The sequence below is a fragment of the Danio rerio genome, chromosome 7 (genome assembly GCF_049306965.1).
Source record: "Danio rerio strain Tuebingen ecotype United States chromosome 7, GRCz12tu, whole genome shotgun sequence".
NCBI lineage: Eukaryota > Metazoa > Chordata > Actinopteri > Cypriniformes > Danionidae > Danio > Danio rerio.
The window spans coordinates 43,090,514-43,110,704 of record NC_133182.1 but is presented as its reverse complement, the minus strand read 5'-3'; the positions used below and the strand labels follow the sequence as shown (position 1 = coordinate 43,110,704).

General features: G+C 37.4%; 1 protein-coding gene across 4 annotated transcripts in view; it reads right to left on the bottom strand.

Moving 5' to 3' along the window:
• Window positions 1–12,858: 12,858 nt before the first annotated feature.
• Window positions 12,859–20,191, bottom strand: part of adamts18 (ADAM metallopeptidase with thrombospondin type 1 motif, 18) — an 87,785-nt gene continuing 80,452 nt past the window's right edge. For all 4 annotated transcript variants that reach the window (XM_021477942.3, XM_073908868.1, XM_009303403.5 and 1 more), the window contains one exon: window positions 12,859–16,420. In XM_021477942.3, coding sequence (XP_021333617.2) covers window positions 16,302–16,420 — 119 coding nt within the window. In that variant the 3' untranslated portion in view covers window positions 12,859–16,301. The remainder of the gene's footprint in view (window positions 16,421–20,191) is intronic.

The window sequence follows — 20,191 nt, the reverse complement described above, 5'->3', positions numbered from 1 at the left end:
TTTATTTACTTGAGTAAATGTGTGCAGATTTATATTTATTCAGTTTTTTTAATTAATTGCAGTAATATTATTGACTAATATGAAAATGTTCATCTGATTTATTTACAATACCGTTTGTAAAGTAATATTTTCTGTCTTTTAGTAGATATAATAGATGGGAGACTTGCTTTGTTTACCAAATAAAGTGAATCTAATTGTTTTGCACTTTAAACATTACATAAAGGTTAAAAAGATATTAATTTTTGATTTCACATATTAAGGTTTTAGTTATGATACTGCCAAAATAATTTCGCAGAAATCCACAGATTTTAACCAAAATTCTCTGCAGAAATAGCAAAAAACGTCTGCAGATTCCATCTGGCCCTACTTATGAATGGTATTGTGGTACAGAATTGCATAGAATCGCAGCGAAAAGTACATTTTAAAATGTATTCACATGAAAAAAAAAGAAAAAAAAAAACTTATTACTGTATAGAGTAGAACCTTTGACTGCCAGTGCTGGTATTTTTCTTTTAATAAGTTCAGCCTTGGTAAGCAGAGACTTATTTCAAAAACATAAAAAAACAGAATATTTCATCATATTTACCTTTGACAGATAATAGTGGTATTCTATACATTGAAAAACAACTTTAGTTAAATCTTTTTTAAGTTTAAAGATAAATTTGTGCACAATGTACAAGATAAATGCACAGGCCAGTAGCAAACCTGGTGAGAGGGATGCTTCTTTTTTATATATACTGATTTTAGGTTACATTTTAAGCACTATTTTTAGCTGAATTAGCTTGTCGGATGGTCATCATTACTACAATTATTAAGAATAAAGAAATATGAAAAATATTTATTTTTAAAATACAAATTTATTACAATATAATATCATTAGAATAAAAGTTTTAAATAAAAAACTCTAGCCTTTAGTAATTTATTAGGCAAATATCAAACTGGCCAGCACATTTAACTTTCCTCAGTCAGAATTTGGCCATGTGAATAATAAAACATTTAATAATAATAATAATAATAATAAAGCTTCACAATTTTTCTAGCATCTTTTCATGGATAACACCAATAGCCAAAATAGTATTCAAATAGTATTCAAATTTGTAATATGGGTCGCTTTTGGTGCTTCACACTTTTTTATTGGTCATTTTTAGTTTCAAGAATAAGGTCCAAGATTTAGAATAAAAGTTATTTGTCAAATGTTTTCTCCATTTGAAAACAATACAGTAGCGAGCATTCTGCTTGGTCTTAAAGCCTTTTTTGCTGGGTTATTTTCATTATTTATGACGGCATAGCAGTCAAAATAGGACAAATTGGCTCATGAATGGGACAAATTCTAGATCTTTGTCAGTGAGGGGTGGGTCTTTAGAACCCCCCTAAGGATATCAATTTTGGGTTTTTCCAAGCCCAATTCTGAACAATATGTACAGTGCAAAAAAAATCTAATAAAATCTAAATATACTGAATGTATCAAAACAAACACATTTACATCACATTTACATCAGCCCACGGATCAAAAAAGATACCCACACACTGCCATATCTACATACAAGTGCAGATCCCTTTTAAAGCGCTCATGCAATGACAGATCTTCATCCTTGAAAGAATCTAATTGTGTTTCCCTGTCCTCAGAGACTGCAGCCGGCAGCTCAGCAGCAGGTGAGCACCTCCCTCTACTGGAGCTGAGCGGAACAGAGCTGCTTCCACTCAAAACATTCCCGCTCCGAAGCGACAACTGGCATTCTTCATGCGTACAATGAAATATGCAGCAGCCACTCAAGCAGAAAGGGCTTCACTGACCTGTGCCATGTGCTTCATGGCGACGCACAGGTGGCAATAGCTGAGGTGACCTGTTCCCTCCCACTGTTTGTATTACTATGTAAAATAAATCGATGTCCTCCAACACACAACATCTCAGGGGAGGCGAGAGAAGAGGAGAGGGTCGTTCGGTCGGTAGGTGTGTGTGTGTGCAGGCATGGGGCTGTTTTACAATATCAGGCACATCAGCTCCTTGAAATACACTGACAAGAAATGGATCTGCTTTTGGCAGTAAATTGATTAATTCTGGAGTGTCAAAAGGAAGGACTTCAGATTGCCTGTGGTCTTTAAGGTAATACAGTACGACAGTTTAAGAGTTCTGAAATGCATCGCAATAGCCTTGAAGTGGAGAGGTTAAAGCAGAGGAGAGGGAGAGAGAGAGAGAGAGAATGGGGGACAAACGCTCCTCTCGTCGCGCGCTAGCGTCTTTTACTTCGCTCCAAGGTCAGCAAGGCTGCCTGCCTCCGCTATAGGAATTGTAATCAATTCTTACATTTCAAGGGAGAGCAAAATCTGAACAAGTCGCTCAAAGGAAGATAGATGAGAGAGCACAGCCACAAACACACAGATCAATAATATTCAGAGCGCACAGGGGAAAAAAACAATAAATTACAATTTTAATCAATGATCTGTGGAGGAGATGCACAGAGATGTTCTGCAGTAAATTTGCCCTTAACCACTACAAAATGCATTATTCAGAAAAGCAATGGAGGAAGGTGTTTGTGGACCTTTTCTGTTTGAAGTGCCAACATCGAGCTGCTATTTCTTTTGTATATGTACTGTATGTGCGTGGGATGTAAAAGTAGAGGTGAATGCATGGGACGGATGTCCAATTAGAAGGTAATAGGATAAATAATAATTGTAATTGTGATCTATCACGCTGTGTCTGAGCAGCTACGATTGGATTTTCCCAATGGGATAAGGGGCAAAAGAGCAAAGCTGAAAGGAAATTTTAGAAACAGTTCTTTTCATTTTTGTCAGCGTGATGGGCTACATCTTCTGATACGAGTGCTTTATAAGTTTGATAAGGTGAGGATACAATCTCAGTGCCACGAAACATCAAGCTCCTTCATCTCTGTCTGTGGAAATTATCTGAAAATGTGCAGTTGTTACCTTTATGGGATGGTTCTGTCATCATTTACCCACCCTCATGTTGTCTCAGACCCGTATGACTTCCTTTCTTCAGTGGAACACAAAAGAACAAAATACGAAGACAATTTGTTTTCGCTGATCTTTTCATGCGATTTGAATAAGCTGGAGCTTTTAAGCTTCAAAAGGAGGCAAAAACAAGATGAAAGCATAATAAAAGTAGTCCACGTGACTACGATTCTAGTCATAAAAGTAATCCATGCACTAAATTTCAAGTCGTCTAAATCATACTCGATAGGGTTGAGTGGAAAACTGACTGAATTGCAGTTGTCTTCAGTGATAATCCTATTTTAAAATTAGTTGAATACTAAAAATAAAGAAGGACTTTTTACACAACAGACTTTCCAATTAAAACTGATTTTTTTAAATTAATTTTGACGACTATTTACCTAACAACAACATTTTGGAAGTTCAAAAGCTTGATTTTGTAATAATGGTGACGTCATGCACAAACTTTATGCACATGATCAGATTATACTGTAGGCAAATGAGAAAAATGTATTTAAAAGTGGACTATAGACCCATATCATTGCAGTTTCAGTGTTCATTACAAATAGTTGCCAAGTATGAATAATGCCTCATTTAGACTAGCAGCGACTTCGTCAGCCTGTCGCTCTGGGTGGCAACCTGCTGCAAACGCAGGTCTGTGTAGGTATATACAGCACGAATAAAACCGGTCTCTGAGCGACCTGAGAGGATCACCTGAGCTCTACTGGTGCTCCTATCGGCTGTCAATCAAGAAAGTTGCTCTTAATTTGCATAAACTTAAATGATTCTCTGCTGAAATCAATGGCCGTTTGTTGCTTTGCTGCTGCGAGTCGCTTGTAGTGTGAATGAGGCTTAACACTTTTGCAGAATTTTTATAATTTTGCAGATCGATGTGAAGAGGTGACAATTTTACAGCATTAATCTAGATGTTGTTTAAACATAACTCAATGGTATGACTCGAATTCATGAATAGAATAGAATAGAATAGAATAGAATAGAATAGAATAGAATTCTGCTTTTATAATTTAGACAAGCAGGATATTGAAAAACTTGACATTGTGATATTTTGTTTCACTACAATATAAAGTTGAAGTCAGAATTATTACCCCTCCTTTGAATTTTTTAAATATTTATATAAATATTTATATTTTTTAAATATTTATTTTAAAAAATATTTCCCAAATGATGTTTAACAGAGCAAGGGAATTTTTACAGTATGTCTCATAATATTTTTTCTTCCAAAGAAAATTTGTTTGTTTGTTTATTTGTTTTATTTTAGCTAGAATAAAAGCAGTTTTTAATAATAAAAAAAAAGTCTACAGAACAAACCATCATCATACAATAACTTGACCAATTACCCTAACCTGCCTAGTTAACCTAATTAACAGAGTTAAGCCTTTAAATGTCACTTTAAGCTGTATAGAAGTGTCTTGAAAAATATTTAGTTAAATATTATTTACTGTCTTCATAGCATAGATAAAATAAATCAGTTATCAGAAATGAGTTATTAAAACTATTATGTTTAAATGCATGTTGAAGAAATCTTCTCTCCGCAAAACAAAAATTGGGGAAAAAAATAAACAGTGCTCTAATAATCCTGACTTCAACTGTATATTGCGATATGAATAAAATGTCACCAGATAGCTTGAGTTCTTTTTGAAAGAACTCATTTATTTAAATTAATTGAGATTATTCTGAAAGATTACAGGGATTGTTCTGGAATTATTCACATATAAAAACTGAATAAAAAAAATAAAAAATAAACACTGTTTAGTCTTCATTGTATAAATAATTAAATAAACACATCTTTATTAGATATATAAGCAGTCAAATTTTGTGTGTCCTCTTCACAGGCCTTAAAAGCACATGATAAACTTTCACTCCAGCATGGTTAAACTAGTGAGTCTAGAAATCTTGTGTGTTCTGATCTGTGGCACATTGCGATGCTGAAACGATATATTGTGCAGCCTTAATTCAGACACAGCCATCTATTATGAATTTACAAAGAAGAGTGAGGATGCAAACTTATTTTTTCTGTGAATTTTACTGACTCATCTCACAAAAAAGGTATAGTGTGGCTTCTGAAGACCTTGCAAATAGCATACGCGTTATATGGACTGCTTTTATGGCACTTTTGATGTCTGAAAGCTTTACTCTCTATTCTTTGTAAATGCATGAAAACGGTCATAGAAAACAGTCTTCAGTTTCTCCTTTTGTGTTCTGCAGAAGAAAGGAAGTCATAGTGGTAAGAAACAGCACAAGGGTTAGTAAAAGATGAAAGAAACTTCATTTTTTGCTTCATGGAGCAGCTGTATTTCTACCCGATCTGACCTTAAAAAATATTGTTTTTGGTATAACCCAATCTATAGCTGGCTTCATTTAGACTTATTAAATAATGTTTTTGCCTTGAGTGAAATCATTTAATTGAGACATTACCACAAAACCCATTTTTACTGTGCCGGTTATGAGACATGTCAAGTTCCATAATACAGCTCTATTTTCCCCCCAAAGCCTGTAAAACGTGGGTGGCAATCCACAAATCTCCCCTATATAGACTTTCTGACAGGGTTTTAATGCCACCAGTAAAACTTTTCAAAGTCGCAGAGCTTCCAGGAGTCGAGACTGTGGGGGTCGGGGGTCTTCCGCTCAGCTGGAGAGGCAGCCACACAAAGGTGGAGCGAGCCGCTATCGGTCCCTTTGAGATGATAATCTGCGAGATCGCTCTTGCAGCGACAAACGGGGCCACGGAGACTGCCATCTTTACATTACTGAGAAAAGGCCAATGCCGACTGACAGCTACAAATGAGCCCCGCTCCTGAGCCTAGACACAATCACAGCCATCTAAACCCACACTGACGTTTTAATCCTCCCGAAATAACCTACGCTGAAATTCTCCCACAGAGGCGACGAGAAAGGGTTTGTGTGTGTGTGTGTGTGTGTGTGTGCGTGCATGTGTGTAAAAAAAGCAAGAAATTGGGAAGAAAAGCACTGACATGGAGTGGGATGCTTGTGTGAACATGGTTTCTGTGTGAACGCAACTGAGAGTCTACATCAGTGCTTTTCAACTGCTTTTCACTCAGGAGCCAAAAAATAACATTGGACATGAGAACTAGTAATATGACTGAAAGTATTACATTGTGATTTGTTTAATCTTACTCTACAACAACAATATACGCTGCGTGTCACCCCACCACCACCCAAATGTTGTTTATATATAAGCTAATTCTTATGGGTATATAATTGTTCATGTACTGCAGTGATTAATGTTTCTTACTTCAGTCTTTTTTCTTCTGCTTCATTTCTTAAACGACCATGTTGGAGGACGTATCCCATGGTCACATTTCAGAAATACAATGCAAGAATTCAAATTGACCACCACCAATGGACCTGAACTCCACTGAAAGACTGAAACGTGCTGGATTAAACTTCACAAGTTATAAGCATGTGTAAGTGTAAGTAATAAGTAGGCCCACACGGAATCTGCGTGCAGAAATGTGCAGATTTCCACAGATTTTTAGCCCTTTAGTCTATTTACTTACGTGTGTAAATTTATATTTATTTAGTTTTTAATAGACTTGCGGAGCGGACCACGGCATTAATGCGTCCTGAAGTAAAGCGAAACGGCTATAAACTACAGCAAGATAAAGTCATTATATGCAGAGCCACAGACCTTTATCTGTAATTAAAGTATAATTATGAAAACTGTGTTCATCATAACTGAAAGCTACGCCGTGTTTGCTGGTCTCACGCATCACGCACCTGTCAGTCAGTCAGCACGTCACCTTAAAGGGTTAAACAGAACGCACAGCACTACTAAGGTAACAGAAAAGTTTGCGCTGTTATTATTCACTTATTTCATACGTTTTCGGTGTGATTTTAACCCGCTATTTAAAAAAACGACTGAATATTTTGAATAAGAAGCTAGTAGCGGAAACCATGTATTATATGAGAGGCTTCCTTTGTTTACCAAACAAGTGGATGTAGATGAATTTGCATTGTAACATTAAAGTTAAAAAGGTATTATTTATATTAAGTTTTAAGTTACAATACTCCTAAAATAAATTCAAATAAAACTAAATTCTCAGCAGAAATAGCTGCTGTAGTTTGTGGGTGTTTAAAGGGGTTTGACGGACAAATATGGGTTGCAGTTAAGAATGAGATGTGCTGGAATGACATCGCAGGCAGGAGCCATATAGTACCCAACTTTAGGATCATTTTTAGCTTTGGTTGCTTTATGCAGTCATCACGATATGACAAAAGTTTTACTCATTTACGGCAGAGGGATCAATTACTAATAATGAAACCACCTTTGTGACCTTGAGGCGTCCTGTCCACTGTCAACTCCAGCACATCTCAAGACATGCAGTTCAGGTGTTCAGGTCAATTAATTCAAACTGAAAATGTATTCACCATTTAGGTTATAATACCTTATAAGTTTCTTTGTTCTGTTGAAAAAAAAAAAAGATAATTTGAAGAAAAAGAAAAACCTGTAACCATTGACCTCCACAGTTGGGAAAACAAATACTATGGTAGTCAATGGTTACGGGTTTTTAGCTTTCTACAAAATATCTTATTTTGTTTTCAGCAGAACTAATAAACTCAAGCACGTTTGGGAGGAGATACAGCATTTGGCCACTTGATGCTCTGATAATAATCTGTTCCTTAACACCACCAAGACCAAGGAGCTTATTGTAGACTTCAGGAAAAGACGAACAGCCTCACATGATCCCATCCACATCAATGGGATGGCCGTTAAGCTCGTCTCATCCTCCAAGTTCCTGGGGACCCACATCTCAAAGGACCTTTCCTGGACCACCAACACCTCCAGCCTGTTCAAGAAGGCTTACCAGCGCCTATTTTTCTTTAGGCAACTTAACAAGAACCAGCTCTCACCAACTGTGTCACAGTCTAGTATGAAAGTACTCTGTTGCTGAGCGTAAGGCACCGCAGCTATCTATCCATCTTAACTATTTGAGCCCAGAGAATCTTTGCACATTCATTGCAAATTATGACCATCCAATGCAACATTGCCATTTTCCCTTTACCAAGCATCATAACCACCTGGTCAATCTTTTATCCATAGGTTATCATTATTATTTTTATTTGCTTATTACTATTTATCAGAGTTGTGTCAGTAGGCTTTATTATTAAATGCAAGCGTGGGCCAAAAAAAATTAAAGGAGTGCACCTTAAAGGGTTAAATAAAAATAAACTACACATTTAAAAGAGTTAAACGACTAAGTGTTTTTCTTAAATCCAAACAGCAACTTTTTATGATGAATATGCATGCATGCATGCGTGTACTGTGTGCATTCACAAACACACATTTACAAGTGATTCACAAGTGTGTCAAGTGACATTAGTGTGCTTTATACCTCAGGAAGCACAACAGTAAACATTAAATCAAACCATGAACTAGACAGGCAGACAAACAAAATTATGCGAACAAAAAATAACAGTACAGGACGCCATATTAGCAACGACGCTCTTCCAACAGCAGCCATTCTGAACACCACGTGTGCAAATCCTCGATGCACATTTATACATCCATCGCGAAATAAACCATAAAGCACATACCTGCATTTTCCTAGACTTCGCAATGCTTCTTCAGAACCCTATGCAGTGAATCAATCCAAATCCATTTCAAAACTTTGAATCCAAGCTTATGAGTATGCACAGAAAACGAATGAGTTTTACATGGGCGGGGCTACCTGAGGTGACTCCATGTAAATATTAGATATTTTATTATTTTGTTCATATATATTATAAACGTTCAATATTATAATGGCATAGTTTTGTGGTTGTGATGCTCATCATAAATGAGTACACCCCATTTTGAAAATGAATATTTATATTCATTTCTCAGTGATTAAAGTAATGTATTTATTACTAGCAATGTATTTTGTTGCATTTAAACAAAACAGATTTATTAAACACAGATATTTATTAATATGATATATTAGTCACCCAACATATTTAGACATTTAAAGATAATACATTTAAATTCAAGCAAAATATTGCAAATAAACAAATACAATCTACATAATTTCAATATTTTTTAAATTGTTTTGCTTTTCTTGATTTTTCCTTTTTTTATTTAGAATTTAATATTTTTCTAGAACATAAATTTTGGTGTACTTGTTTTTGGACTGTTATCGTAAGTTATTTGGTTAAATTAGCTCCAGATTAGCTTCAGTAATCTAAAGTACATACACAAATATAATATTTCCACATAGCAAAATTTCTCTAGCCCAGCTCTGGTCCACACAATCAGCCCTGGTGCCGCAGTGAATTATGGCACGTGATTGGACCAGTTTAGGCTTCCATACAAGGGACGAGCATCAAATCTGGACAAGTTTCAGACAAGTTAATAACCCATATACTGGGCCTGAACTGGGCCAAATATCTTGGTGTGTCACGACTGCAATGAATTTGATAAACCTGTGAAGCATTTTGCTTTATGGCCATGCTTTTTCTCGAAGCAACCTGATATATTCTTCACTCAAATATAACATAAATGTATTTTAAAATTCGGTCTGACAGACCAAACTTACGTAGCTCACATATAAATTTTCCACATCTGGGCCAAATACTAAATTACCTGGCCCAGGTCTTGAATGCCACCTTAAAGACGGTGCCACCTCTGCGAAACCCGGGATATGTTTGGCCCACATGCTGTATGCCAGTGCCAGACGAATGACTGCTGTGCCGACTTTATGCCAAATCTGGGCCAGAATTCTTTGCTACCTGTGTTATGTAGCTTCCTATTAAACATATGAATTTAAAAGATAGATTTGTGTGGGGTGTAATTATGTATGCTGATAAACGGCCACAAAATGATGCTATTTTGCTGCACAGTTTGTACATTAAACACCAAAGCATTTATAAATATTTATTATTATTTGTTTATAAGCCTATTTTGTGCTCCAGTTTCCCCCACAGTCCAAACACATGCTCTATAGGTGAACTGAATAAACCTAATTTGCCATAGTGTATGTGTATGCTAGTGTGTATGGGTTTTTTCAGGTGCTGGGTTGTGGCTAGAACGGCATCTGCTGCGTAAAACATATCCTGGATAAGTTGGTGGTTCATTCTGCTGTGGCGACCCCTGATTAATGAAGGGACTAAGCCTAAAAGAAAATGAATGACGCCTATTTTGCTAAGCTCTAAAATATCACTCAACTAAACAGATTTAGATGGTTATTTACATTGTATTAGTTGTATTATTATTTCCACAATAAGAACTGACCTGCGACCCACCTGTTGTGAATCATTGTTTTACGTGCATTCACCCTTAAAGTGCTTTATTGTCTGCAAGGGCACAGAGTGGATGCTGGATGATGACCTTTAGCTGATGACTGGAGATATGTCTGGAAGAGATGACAGCTCTCACTTCATCTAAGGGCTGAGAAGGAGAGAAAGAGAGAGTGAAAGAGAGCGTGCTCACGGCCAGCGCCCTGTTAAGATGTGATTAGAAAACCTGTCAAAAGTGAGCGGTACTCCAAAGAAGCATCATACTGCCAGAGCTGAAGTGACACAGTGAATTGTGAGAGTGAAGAGTCTTCTGTGTGCATGTTTGTGTGAGGAGAGAGAGAGAGAGAAACAAAGCGAGTCTGCACCATGCACAAGAGGATATAGAAATGCCACAGACGTGCTTGGTATTCAGTCTTCATAATCAGTGTCTGTGCATCCAGTGACACGGATGAGGAATTGCTCCTTTCTTTTACGAGTCTCTCGATGCTGTCAGAAATTATCACAAATAATTGTACACACAGGAAATTAAGAAATATGACAAAAATGACAAATGCGTGCATACTATGAGGAGGAAGAGATATTCAAGAGTGCCAAGGGAGGGCTTAAGCAAACTCAGTGTGATTTACTGGGGCATTTAGTACACACAGGAACATTTTGCCTGGAACACAAAGAGGAAAGAAAGGAATACGAATGTTTGGGTTATTTCACATTAGGATTGGCTGGGAAACATTGTTCTGTGTATCAGAGGTTTTCCGTTTTAGTGTTTATAGCTTATCATTATCAGTGGTGGAAAGAGTAGTGAAAAATCATACTCAAGTACCATTACTTGCCCAAAAATCTAATGCAAGTAGATTAAAAGTATCTGCTGTAAATATTACTGAAAATATGAGTAAAATGTAACCCTTTTAAAAGTACCCAAGAGTAGTGGGTATTATGCTGTGAAAAGTTGATGCATTTACATGCAGTTTGTGCGGGGATGTGTAAACGTAACATTCTGTAGTGCATTTTGTGATCTTCCTACATTCGTTCGATCCTTCTAACCTTTATTCCATTGTTTGTTCTGTTCTTTATTCATTCGTTGTTCGTTCGTTCCTTCATTCATTTGTTCCTTCGTTCCTTCCTTCATTTGTTCACTTGTTCATTTGTTTATGTTTTTACCTTCCTTTATTAGGTCCTTTGTTCATTCATTCATTCATTCGACCATTCGTTCCTTCAGTCCTTTGTTTGTTCAGTACTTCCTTCAATCCTTTCTTCATTAATTTGTTCTTTCCTTCGTTCCTCCCTTCATTCGTTCACCCATTTATTTGTTCATTCGTTCATATTTTTGTTCCTTCCTTCATTAGGTGTTTTGTTATTTCATTTATTAGTTCCTTCCTTAGTTTGTTCAGTCCTTCCTTACATCCTTTCTTCATTAATTTGTTCCTTCCTTTGTTCCTCCCTTCCCTGCAGGCACAGGACATCAACATGATGTCATATTGATGTTGTACCCCTCATACCCCAATTTTGTGGGGACATTGGATTTTGTTTGGAAATGAAATTCGGGTTGACATCAGAACCCAACATCAGGCTGACAGCAATATCCAACCTTAAATAAACCAAAAATCAATGTCTAATTATGTTACACCTTGACATTATGTGGATGTTATCACTGTGATATCTGTCAGGCGTTGGATTTTGGTCACTTTCCAAAACAAAATAACAACCAGATATCAACGTAATTTGACAATGTTATTGTATGTCAAAATAATGTTGTTCTAAGACACTTGCTAGAGATTAAATTTTGGTCACCTGACATCATGACCTAAATCTAACCTAATAATAACGTCTTATGATGTTGTGTGCCTGCTAGTTTAATTCGTTTACTCATTCATTTGTCCGTTCGTTCACATTTTTGCTCCGTCCTTCATTAGGACTTTCATTCATTCATTCATTCCTTCATTTGTAGAGTCCTTCTTTGAATCCTTGTAAGGTAATTTCAGTTATCATACAGACAACATCCTTCATTTTCTCATCAGTGATATGCAGTCAACAAAAAGTCTCTGGGTCATTGTGTGCAAAAACTTGGGACACCTTCTAGGCCTTTTTTAATGCTTCTAAAAGGATCGCTGCATTTATAAAGCACCCATGTCTTGAGGTTGATTTACTTTCTATGTGCGATTTGACTGGACAAGAATCACAGGACTGATTTTTCTACTTTAGCCAATTACCATAGACAAGAAAGCAAGAAATTAGTGACTGCAGGTTGAAGGAAAGTAGTAGAGTAAAAGTACAGATACTGCACTAAAAATGTACTCAAGAGAAAAGTATACATTTTTAAAACTACTTAGTAAATTACAATTCCTAAAAAAAACTAGTCAAATACAGTCATTTGTAATTTGTTACTTTTCACCACTGATAATCTGTCCCTTATAGTGGCACAATTTAAACAATGTTTTATATTTACATGAAGACCAAGTCTGTTTTCCTTGTCGATATTATGCTAGGGAGTATTTTATTTAAAACCCACTTTGCTGCTGGCTTGATGTTCATAGTAATTTGTTGTGATGACAGCATATCATTTTTCATCCCTTAAATATTGCAGCGTTTTCATCGTTCAAGTGCTTTCTGTTCTCGCCGTTGCAAGACCACTAAGCGGAAAAAGCCTCACTGGAGGGATACAGTAAATCAAATACTTTTTTATTATAAAACTTTCAGCGAAAATATTAAATATCACACTTACAGTGTGCTATTATACAGGAAGCTCCTCTCCAGACAACACTGTAGCCCAGGAACTATTTTGACATAGTAATAAATTACAACGTTTTTCCGTCCAGACAGTGAGAAAAGACATAACTCATCATTTGTACAACATACATAACATCACAACAAGGCTAAACAATGTATTTCCCCATTTGTTCATGATTAGGAACACTTTTAAAGTCGAGTACAGAGACCGAGAGTTCATTAATGGACATCCAGAAGTTATACAACTAAAAATAAACGGAAGTACCCTTTGAAATGGTTCTGCAAAGAAAGAACTGCACCCTGCAGTGCAACATCCACTTTTAAAAGTGACCTTTTGCACTTATTAGTGTATGCAAATATCCCTTCAAGGGATTGGGGACTGGTAATGAAGTGTTTGGAATGAAATGAGGACAGAACGAGTGCTGATGCTATACCTCTTGTGCCATCTGCTCTAATGTTTATTGCTAGAGCACGACCGTCATACCTGAACCCTGTGCGAGGTGAAACTCCACTCTTCTGTTAAGCACAAAACAACTGCAGCACTCCGAGAGTTGGAAGAGAAAGAGACGGAGAGCTCTAACAAAGTAAACTGAGATGAGGTCCCGAGTCCTGGGAGGCTTGGGTTTGTTAGCTGCTCCTCCTCCTGAACATGACACTCACTCCTGCACACTAATTGGTCCCTCTAAAGTGACTGAGAGCAAGTTACTCTACTCTCTCTGACACACATCTGGGACGAGCTCAGCCCTCTCGTACGCCGTGTGGGAGATAGCACTGCATGAACAAATGACACACACTAGCGCACATACACAAACGTAGTTCATCCGTCGATGGACCCACTACATATTTCAGCAGAAGCGCTGATCTTCATTAATGATAAATCTATCTTGTCTGCTTTAGACTTCTGTGCTGATCACATGGGATTGCGAATCAATTTTACAAGTCTCAGCAGTTCCACAGAGATAATCTGCGCATGTTAAAATGTGTTAAAATCAGAAGCCTACATACATGGACGCTCTCTTGACTGGCGATTTTGGCAAGTCTTAAGTTAGTTTGTAAACATGAGATCATCAAAAGGGTTTTGATTGCCAAGGAAAATATGATATGATGTAGTTAGGCTGTTTAGGGGTGTAAAAAATGAAACATGAATGTACACTGCACTTCTTATTGCACCAAAAACACTGATTCAAAATATTTCCTGATTTAATAAAGCAGTCATGTAAAGCAGGCGCAATTAAAATGTCCTTACTTTTTCTGCATTTTTTTTAGCAAATTTAGCATGAATGAAATCCAATTTGAATTCCAATCTGCATTTTAAATTAAAGCAAATGTTCCTTGACTGTTGTAAAGTACATGATGCCAATGTTTTGACTACATCGTGTTTCTTGGAATGAAAAATGGAAATAATAGTAAAAAAAATGCATTCTCCAAATGTTTGCCCTCAAACTGTTGCTGTAGTGTAAATGAAAAGCCAAAATACATAAAGTTTTCTGTGTAGTCTAAAATGTTGTCATTCACAAAATATGCATTTAAAACACGAGACACGTTGATAATTGTCACGAAAATGAGACTCTTCTGTGCAAAACACTGAAAAAGCAGTGCGGCACGGAATAGAGAAAGACACATTTCAAGAGTTCACACTTAGATATTGCTTGATAATATTAGCAGGTTTGGCATGCTGTCCCAGGAGAGAACCCTGAGCTCGAAGATTATTGAGCCCAGAGCTCCCGCCTGGTCTTGTAAGGGGGTACGAGATCAGGTAGTTCTCAATCAATCATATCATGTGCTCCTCTCAAAATTGAGCTGCGCTCACACTGGACGTTTCTCCCCATAGACTTCCATTCATACGCACATGAATGCGTCAGACCGAAAACGCAAAGTCATGCATCAAGTTTCGTAGTTCACTGCGTTGCAAAGTTCAAACTTGGTGACTCTGACCTGCAAAATCGCATCATTTGACTGCGTGAGACCAATCGCGGATTAAAACATGACATCTCTGGACAGAAATTTTAAATACGGACCAATCGCTCGCTTTTTTAAATGTCTAATCATCTTGTTTATTCCCACCCCTTTTCGCAGCACCGTCCGACAGAATTTCGCATGCTCAAACTCCAGTGTGACCCCGCAGCTTTAGTTAGTGAAACTTCACTTCAAGAGTTCACACTTAGATATTGCTTGATAACATTAGTAGGTTTAGCATGCCGTCCTGGGAGAGAACCCTGAGCTTGGAAATAATTGAGCCCAGGGCTCCCTCCTGGTTGATGAGCATGTAAAGGTGTCCGTGATCAGATAGTTTTCAACAAATCCTCTTGGTAAAGGAGGAAATGGGGTGGATGGGGGATTCTTCAAAAAACGAAGATAAGGGAGTAATACTAGACGGGTTATTTACAGGGAGTTTGAATTAATCTGATTGCCTTAGTAATGATTAGGGATGGGAGACCAGTCTCGATCAATCATACCACATGCTCCTCTTGAAATTAGTTTGTGAAACGTCACTTCAAGAGTTCGCACTTAAGATATTGGCTTGATAACATTCACAGGTTTGGTATGCTGTCCTGGGAGAGAACCCTGAGCTCGGAGATGTTTGAGTCGAGGGCTCCCGTATGGTCAATGAGCATGTAAGGGTGTCCGAGATCAGATAGTTCTCGAGAGCTCACCCTGTTAAGGAGGAAAAAGGGGAGATGGGATGGATTTATAGTGGGCACTAGACGGGCTATTTATAGTGAGTTTGGATTAATCTGATTGGCTTACTAATGATTATGGATGGGAGACCAGCTGCAATCAATCATATCACGTGCTTCTCTCGAAATTAGTTTGTGTAACTTTAAGTAAGTGTTTACACAGAAATTAATTAAAAAGCAGTGCAGTGGAACAAAAATGGTATGAATGGGCTCTAAGGATGTTGTGTTTCGGTTTTCATTAACTTGCTGGTAAACATATTGTTTTATGGGTTCGTCTGGAGCTCAAAGAGGAAACACAAATTCTACAGTACTTCAGGAGTGCACAGCCACACATTGACCAGAGTAACGCCAATGGTTCTCATCAATGTAGCATATAGCTGTCTCTTAATGGCTTTAACTGATGCTTGCATCTCCAATCAAAGGAGAACAAACAAAGGTATTTACAATGTAAATGTTCCGTAGATTGGCTTTTGAAAAACCTCCAATAAAGCCAGAATCAGTCCAATGTGTTTTTGAGTTCCTCGGACACCAGGCTCTCATTATCTCTTATCAGTCCAAGACACGGACTGTTGGAATTTCTCTTTCTGTACCACATCTCGCAAATATCAACTTTGTCCATAGTGGCCATCTTTATCACAAGGATTTACAGATCTCAGAGTCAGTGAGGAGGCCTGAGGGAAGTGAAGATTTTCTGCTTTACTGTCTCTTTGCGGAGCAGGACTTGCAGCATTGTTGACCGTAGAATTTGTGATTGCAAACACCATGCTGAGGCACCAGATGACACCAGCTGAAGAAGTCAATGCATGGCTGGTCTTCTGTTAACGGAAAGACACAAAATGACTATTATTTTGAGTACCTTCTCATCATTTCCTGTTCATCAATGTAAAATGTCTTTGACACAATCCACATTGTATAAAGTGCTACAGAAATAAAAATGACTGGATCTTTTATTTAAGCCTGAAGAAACACTTTTGAGTAAGTGCTGTTTACCATGAATATAGAGACGTTGCAGAGAGGTTGCTAACCACTTGGAAATACAGCTCTGGCATACTGATAAGGACCTGACCTGCTCTCTGAAGACCCTCAAACTGAAATCTCCCATGGGAATGAACAATTATGCACACAAACACAGTTCTGTCCTTTGTGTTATGTGCTCAGTACTACCAAAATAAATAAAAAAACATATATCAATATGTTTTCCAGTGTTGGGTTACGGCTGGAAGGGCATCCGCTGCGTAAAACATATTCTGGATGAGTTGGCGGTTCATTCCACTGTGGCGACCCATGAATTATAATGTGACTAAGTCAAAAAGAAAATGAATGAATATTTTAATATGTTTTCGAGTTTTCAAAATCGTTATAATTAAATGTAAAGTTCACCCAAAAATGAAAAAGTGCTGTTGATTTAAACACAGCTAGACCATTCATGAAGTAGGTGACTTTTACCTTCTAAATAACATTAAATAAGGCTAATGAAACAACAGTATAAACATATCACAAACAAAACGTTTGCCCCTGGCTCCCACTAACGTCTTATGAAGTGAAATGCTAATGTTTATGCTATTTTTTTCTTCTATTGAACACGAGAATGTTTGAAGATAGTTGGAAAAGGGTTGCCATTGACATCCAAAGTAAATAAATAAATAAATACAGTGGACGTCAATGGGCACTGGTTTCCAACATTCTTTGAGAAAAAAAAACTGTTCAACAGAAGAAAAAAAAATCTCAGATAGGTTTGGAGCAAGTGGAGGGTGAGTAATGAGTACCGAGTAAATCATACTTAAAAGTACTATTACTTGCCCAAAAATATAGGGCAAGTAGAGTAAAAGTATCTGCTGTAAATATTACTCAAAGTATGAGTAAAAAGTAGCCCTTTTTAACGTACTCAAGAGTAGTGAGTATTACGATGAGGTTGATGTGTTAACATGTAATTTGTGTGTGTGTGTGTGTGTGTGTGTGTAAACGTAACATTCTGAAGTGCATTTAGTGATTCTTTAAGGCCATTTTGGTCATCATACAGTAAACATCCGTCATCTTCTCATCAGTGACATCCAGTTTAAACAGTCTCTGGGTCATTGCGTGTAAAGTATCCTCTTGGAGACTTTTAATGCTTCCAGACGGTTTGCTGCATATCTTGAGGTAGTTCATTATGATGCGATTTACTTTCTATGTGCAAATTGATTGGACAGAAATCATAAGACTGATTTTTATAATCCCTGTAGACAAGAAATAATTAAGTAGTGACTGCTGGTTGAAGGAAAGTAGTGGAGTAAAAGTACCAATACTGCACTAAAAATGTACTCAAGGGAAAGTAAAAGTACACAACTACTTAGTAAATTACAATTTCTGAGAAAAATGACTCAATTGCAGTAATTTGAGTATTTGTAATTTCTTACTTTACACCACTGATATTGCATAAGTCAGTGTTCCTCAACTACATTCCTGGAGGTCCACCAGCTCTGCACATTTTTTATGTTTTCTTAACCAAACACACTTGATTCAGATCATCAGCTCAATAGCAGAGACTAAAAGACCTGGGCTGTTTCTTAGTATGCGTTCTTGCATCCTTGTGTTCTCGTGAAAGGTAATCATCAACCGTAAAAGTTCATTTCAAAAACTCAAGACCAACGGAAGACGTGTGAAAGTTCCCGGATGTGTTCTTGATATCGAGGATGCGTCAATGCAGTCTTAAGCACTAAATTCGCTCGAGAAGTCCCAGAAGTCATTTCAGCTAAATAAAGGAGGTGGGAAGCACAGCATTCTATACCCGTTTATTAATGAAGTTCAGAGATATAACTTATTGAGTTTCCCTCAATGAGAATTTTGTGCATGGTATATGTATTGAAAAGGGAGAAAACAATAAATCGTTGTATGAATGCTGTAATGTTTAAATCCTTGTCCGTTACAAATATGTGAAGGTCATGTGACCATCAGCAAGAGCAGCATCTCATTTCTCACAGGGCGCTTTCTGTGTTCTCGCCGTCTTCCGAATTCGTTCTATAGAGGTAACCTGGCAAGACTTCTCTCCATGAGAACGCAAGTCTGGGAATCGAGAAACAGCTCTGTAAAGGGTATGACAGACAAAAAAGAAATCCAAAACATGCAGAATTTGGTGGTGCTCCAGGAATGTGGTTGAGAAATACTGGTATAAGTCATACTATTATGATATTAATTGATGATGTTTAATCACACATTGTATTTCACTCTTCTGTGGATATATAATTCAGTTGACTTGTTATCAACTGAATCAACAAGCAAACTGCACATTGTTTTTACAACTAATACATAATGTATTAATATAAACTCTAATTCTATTAGTGAAGCTTGATAATTGCCTTTGATACATGTGAATCAAAACAACAATAAAACGCACTGAAATTATGTATACATTTATGCAGTTGGCAGATGCTTTAGCCAAAGTAAGGTATCCATTTTATCAGTAAATGTTTCCTGAGAATCCAACCCATGACATTACTAACGTCATGCTCCGCCAGCTCCTCTACAGAGCGAGATATGAGAGTCCTTAACAAACAAACATTCAGCGGTAAGTCATAACCAATAAACATTCAGTGATGTGTCCTCTCAGGCATTGCAGGTACTGTTGAGCGAGATAAGAGTTGAGGTAAAAGTGGGAGTTCAGGTCTTAAGGATGGCAACCATTCATTCATTTATTTATTCATTCATTCGTTCATTCATTTATTTTCCTTTGGCTTAGTCCCTTTATTCATTAGGAGTCATCACAGCGGAATGAACTGTCAACTTATCCAGCACAGGTTTAACACAGTAGATGCCCTTCCAGCTGCAACCCAGTACTTGGGAACACCCGCACACTCTCACATGCACACACATACACTACCGCCAATTTCATTCATTCATTTTTTTTGTTGGCTTAGTCCCTTTATTAATCCGGGGTCACCACAGCGGAATGAACCGCCAACTTATCCAGAATGTTTTTACGCAGCGGATGCCCTTCCATCTGCAACCCATCTCTGGGAAACATCCACACACTCATTTATACACACACTCATACACTACAGACAATTTAGCCTACCCAATTCACCTGTACTGCATGTCTTTAGACTGTGGGGGAAACTGGAGCACCCGGAGGAAACCCACATGAAGGCAGGGAGAACATGCAAACTACACACAGAAACGCCAACTGAGCCGAGGTTCGAACCAGCGACCTTCTTGCTGTGAGGCGACAGCACTACCTACTGCGCCACTGCGTTTGTTTTGAGCACTTCTCAAGTGACTGCCTGTTTAAGATAAATGATCAAATGTATTCATGTGATAGCTACTATTCAAGTCTGCTGTGTCACAAATCCTTCTAATATAATTTAATAATACTTATTATTATCATTATTATCAGTCTTAAAAAATGTAATGCTGCTTAATATTTTTTGAAAACCATAATATTGCTTTTAGTTCTGTTTGATTACCCCTTCCCTGCCAGTAATTTTTTTTTAAAGTTGCCAGCCCTGTGTGGAGTTTGCATGTTCTCCCCGTGTTCATGTGGGTTTCCTTCGGGTTCCTTCGGTCCAAAGACATGTGGTATATAGGTGAATTGGGTGCAGTGATGGCGTAAA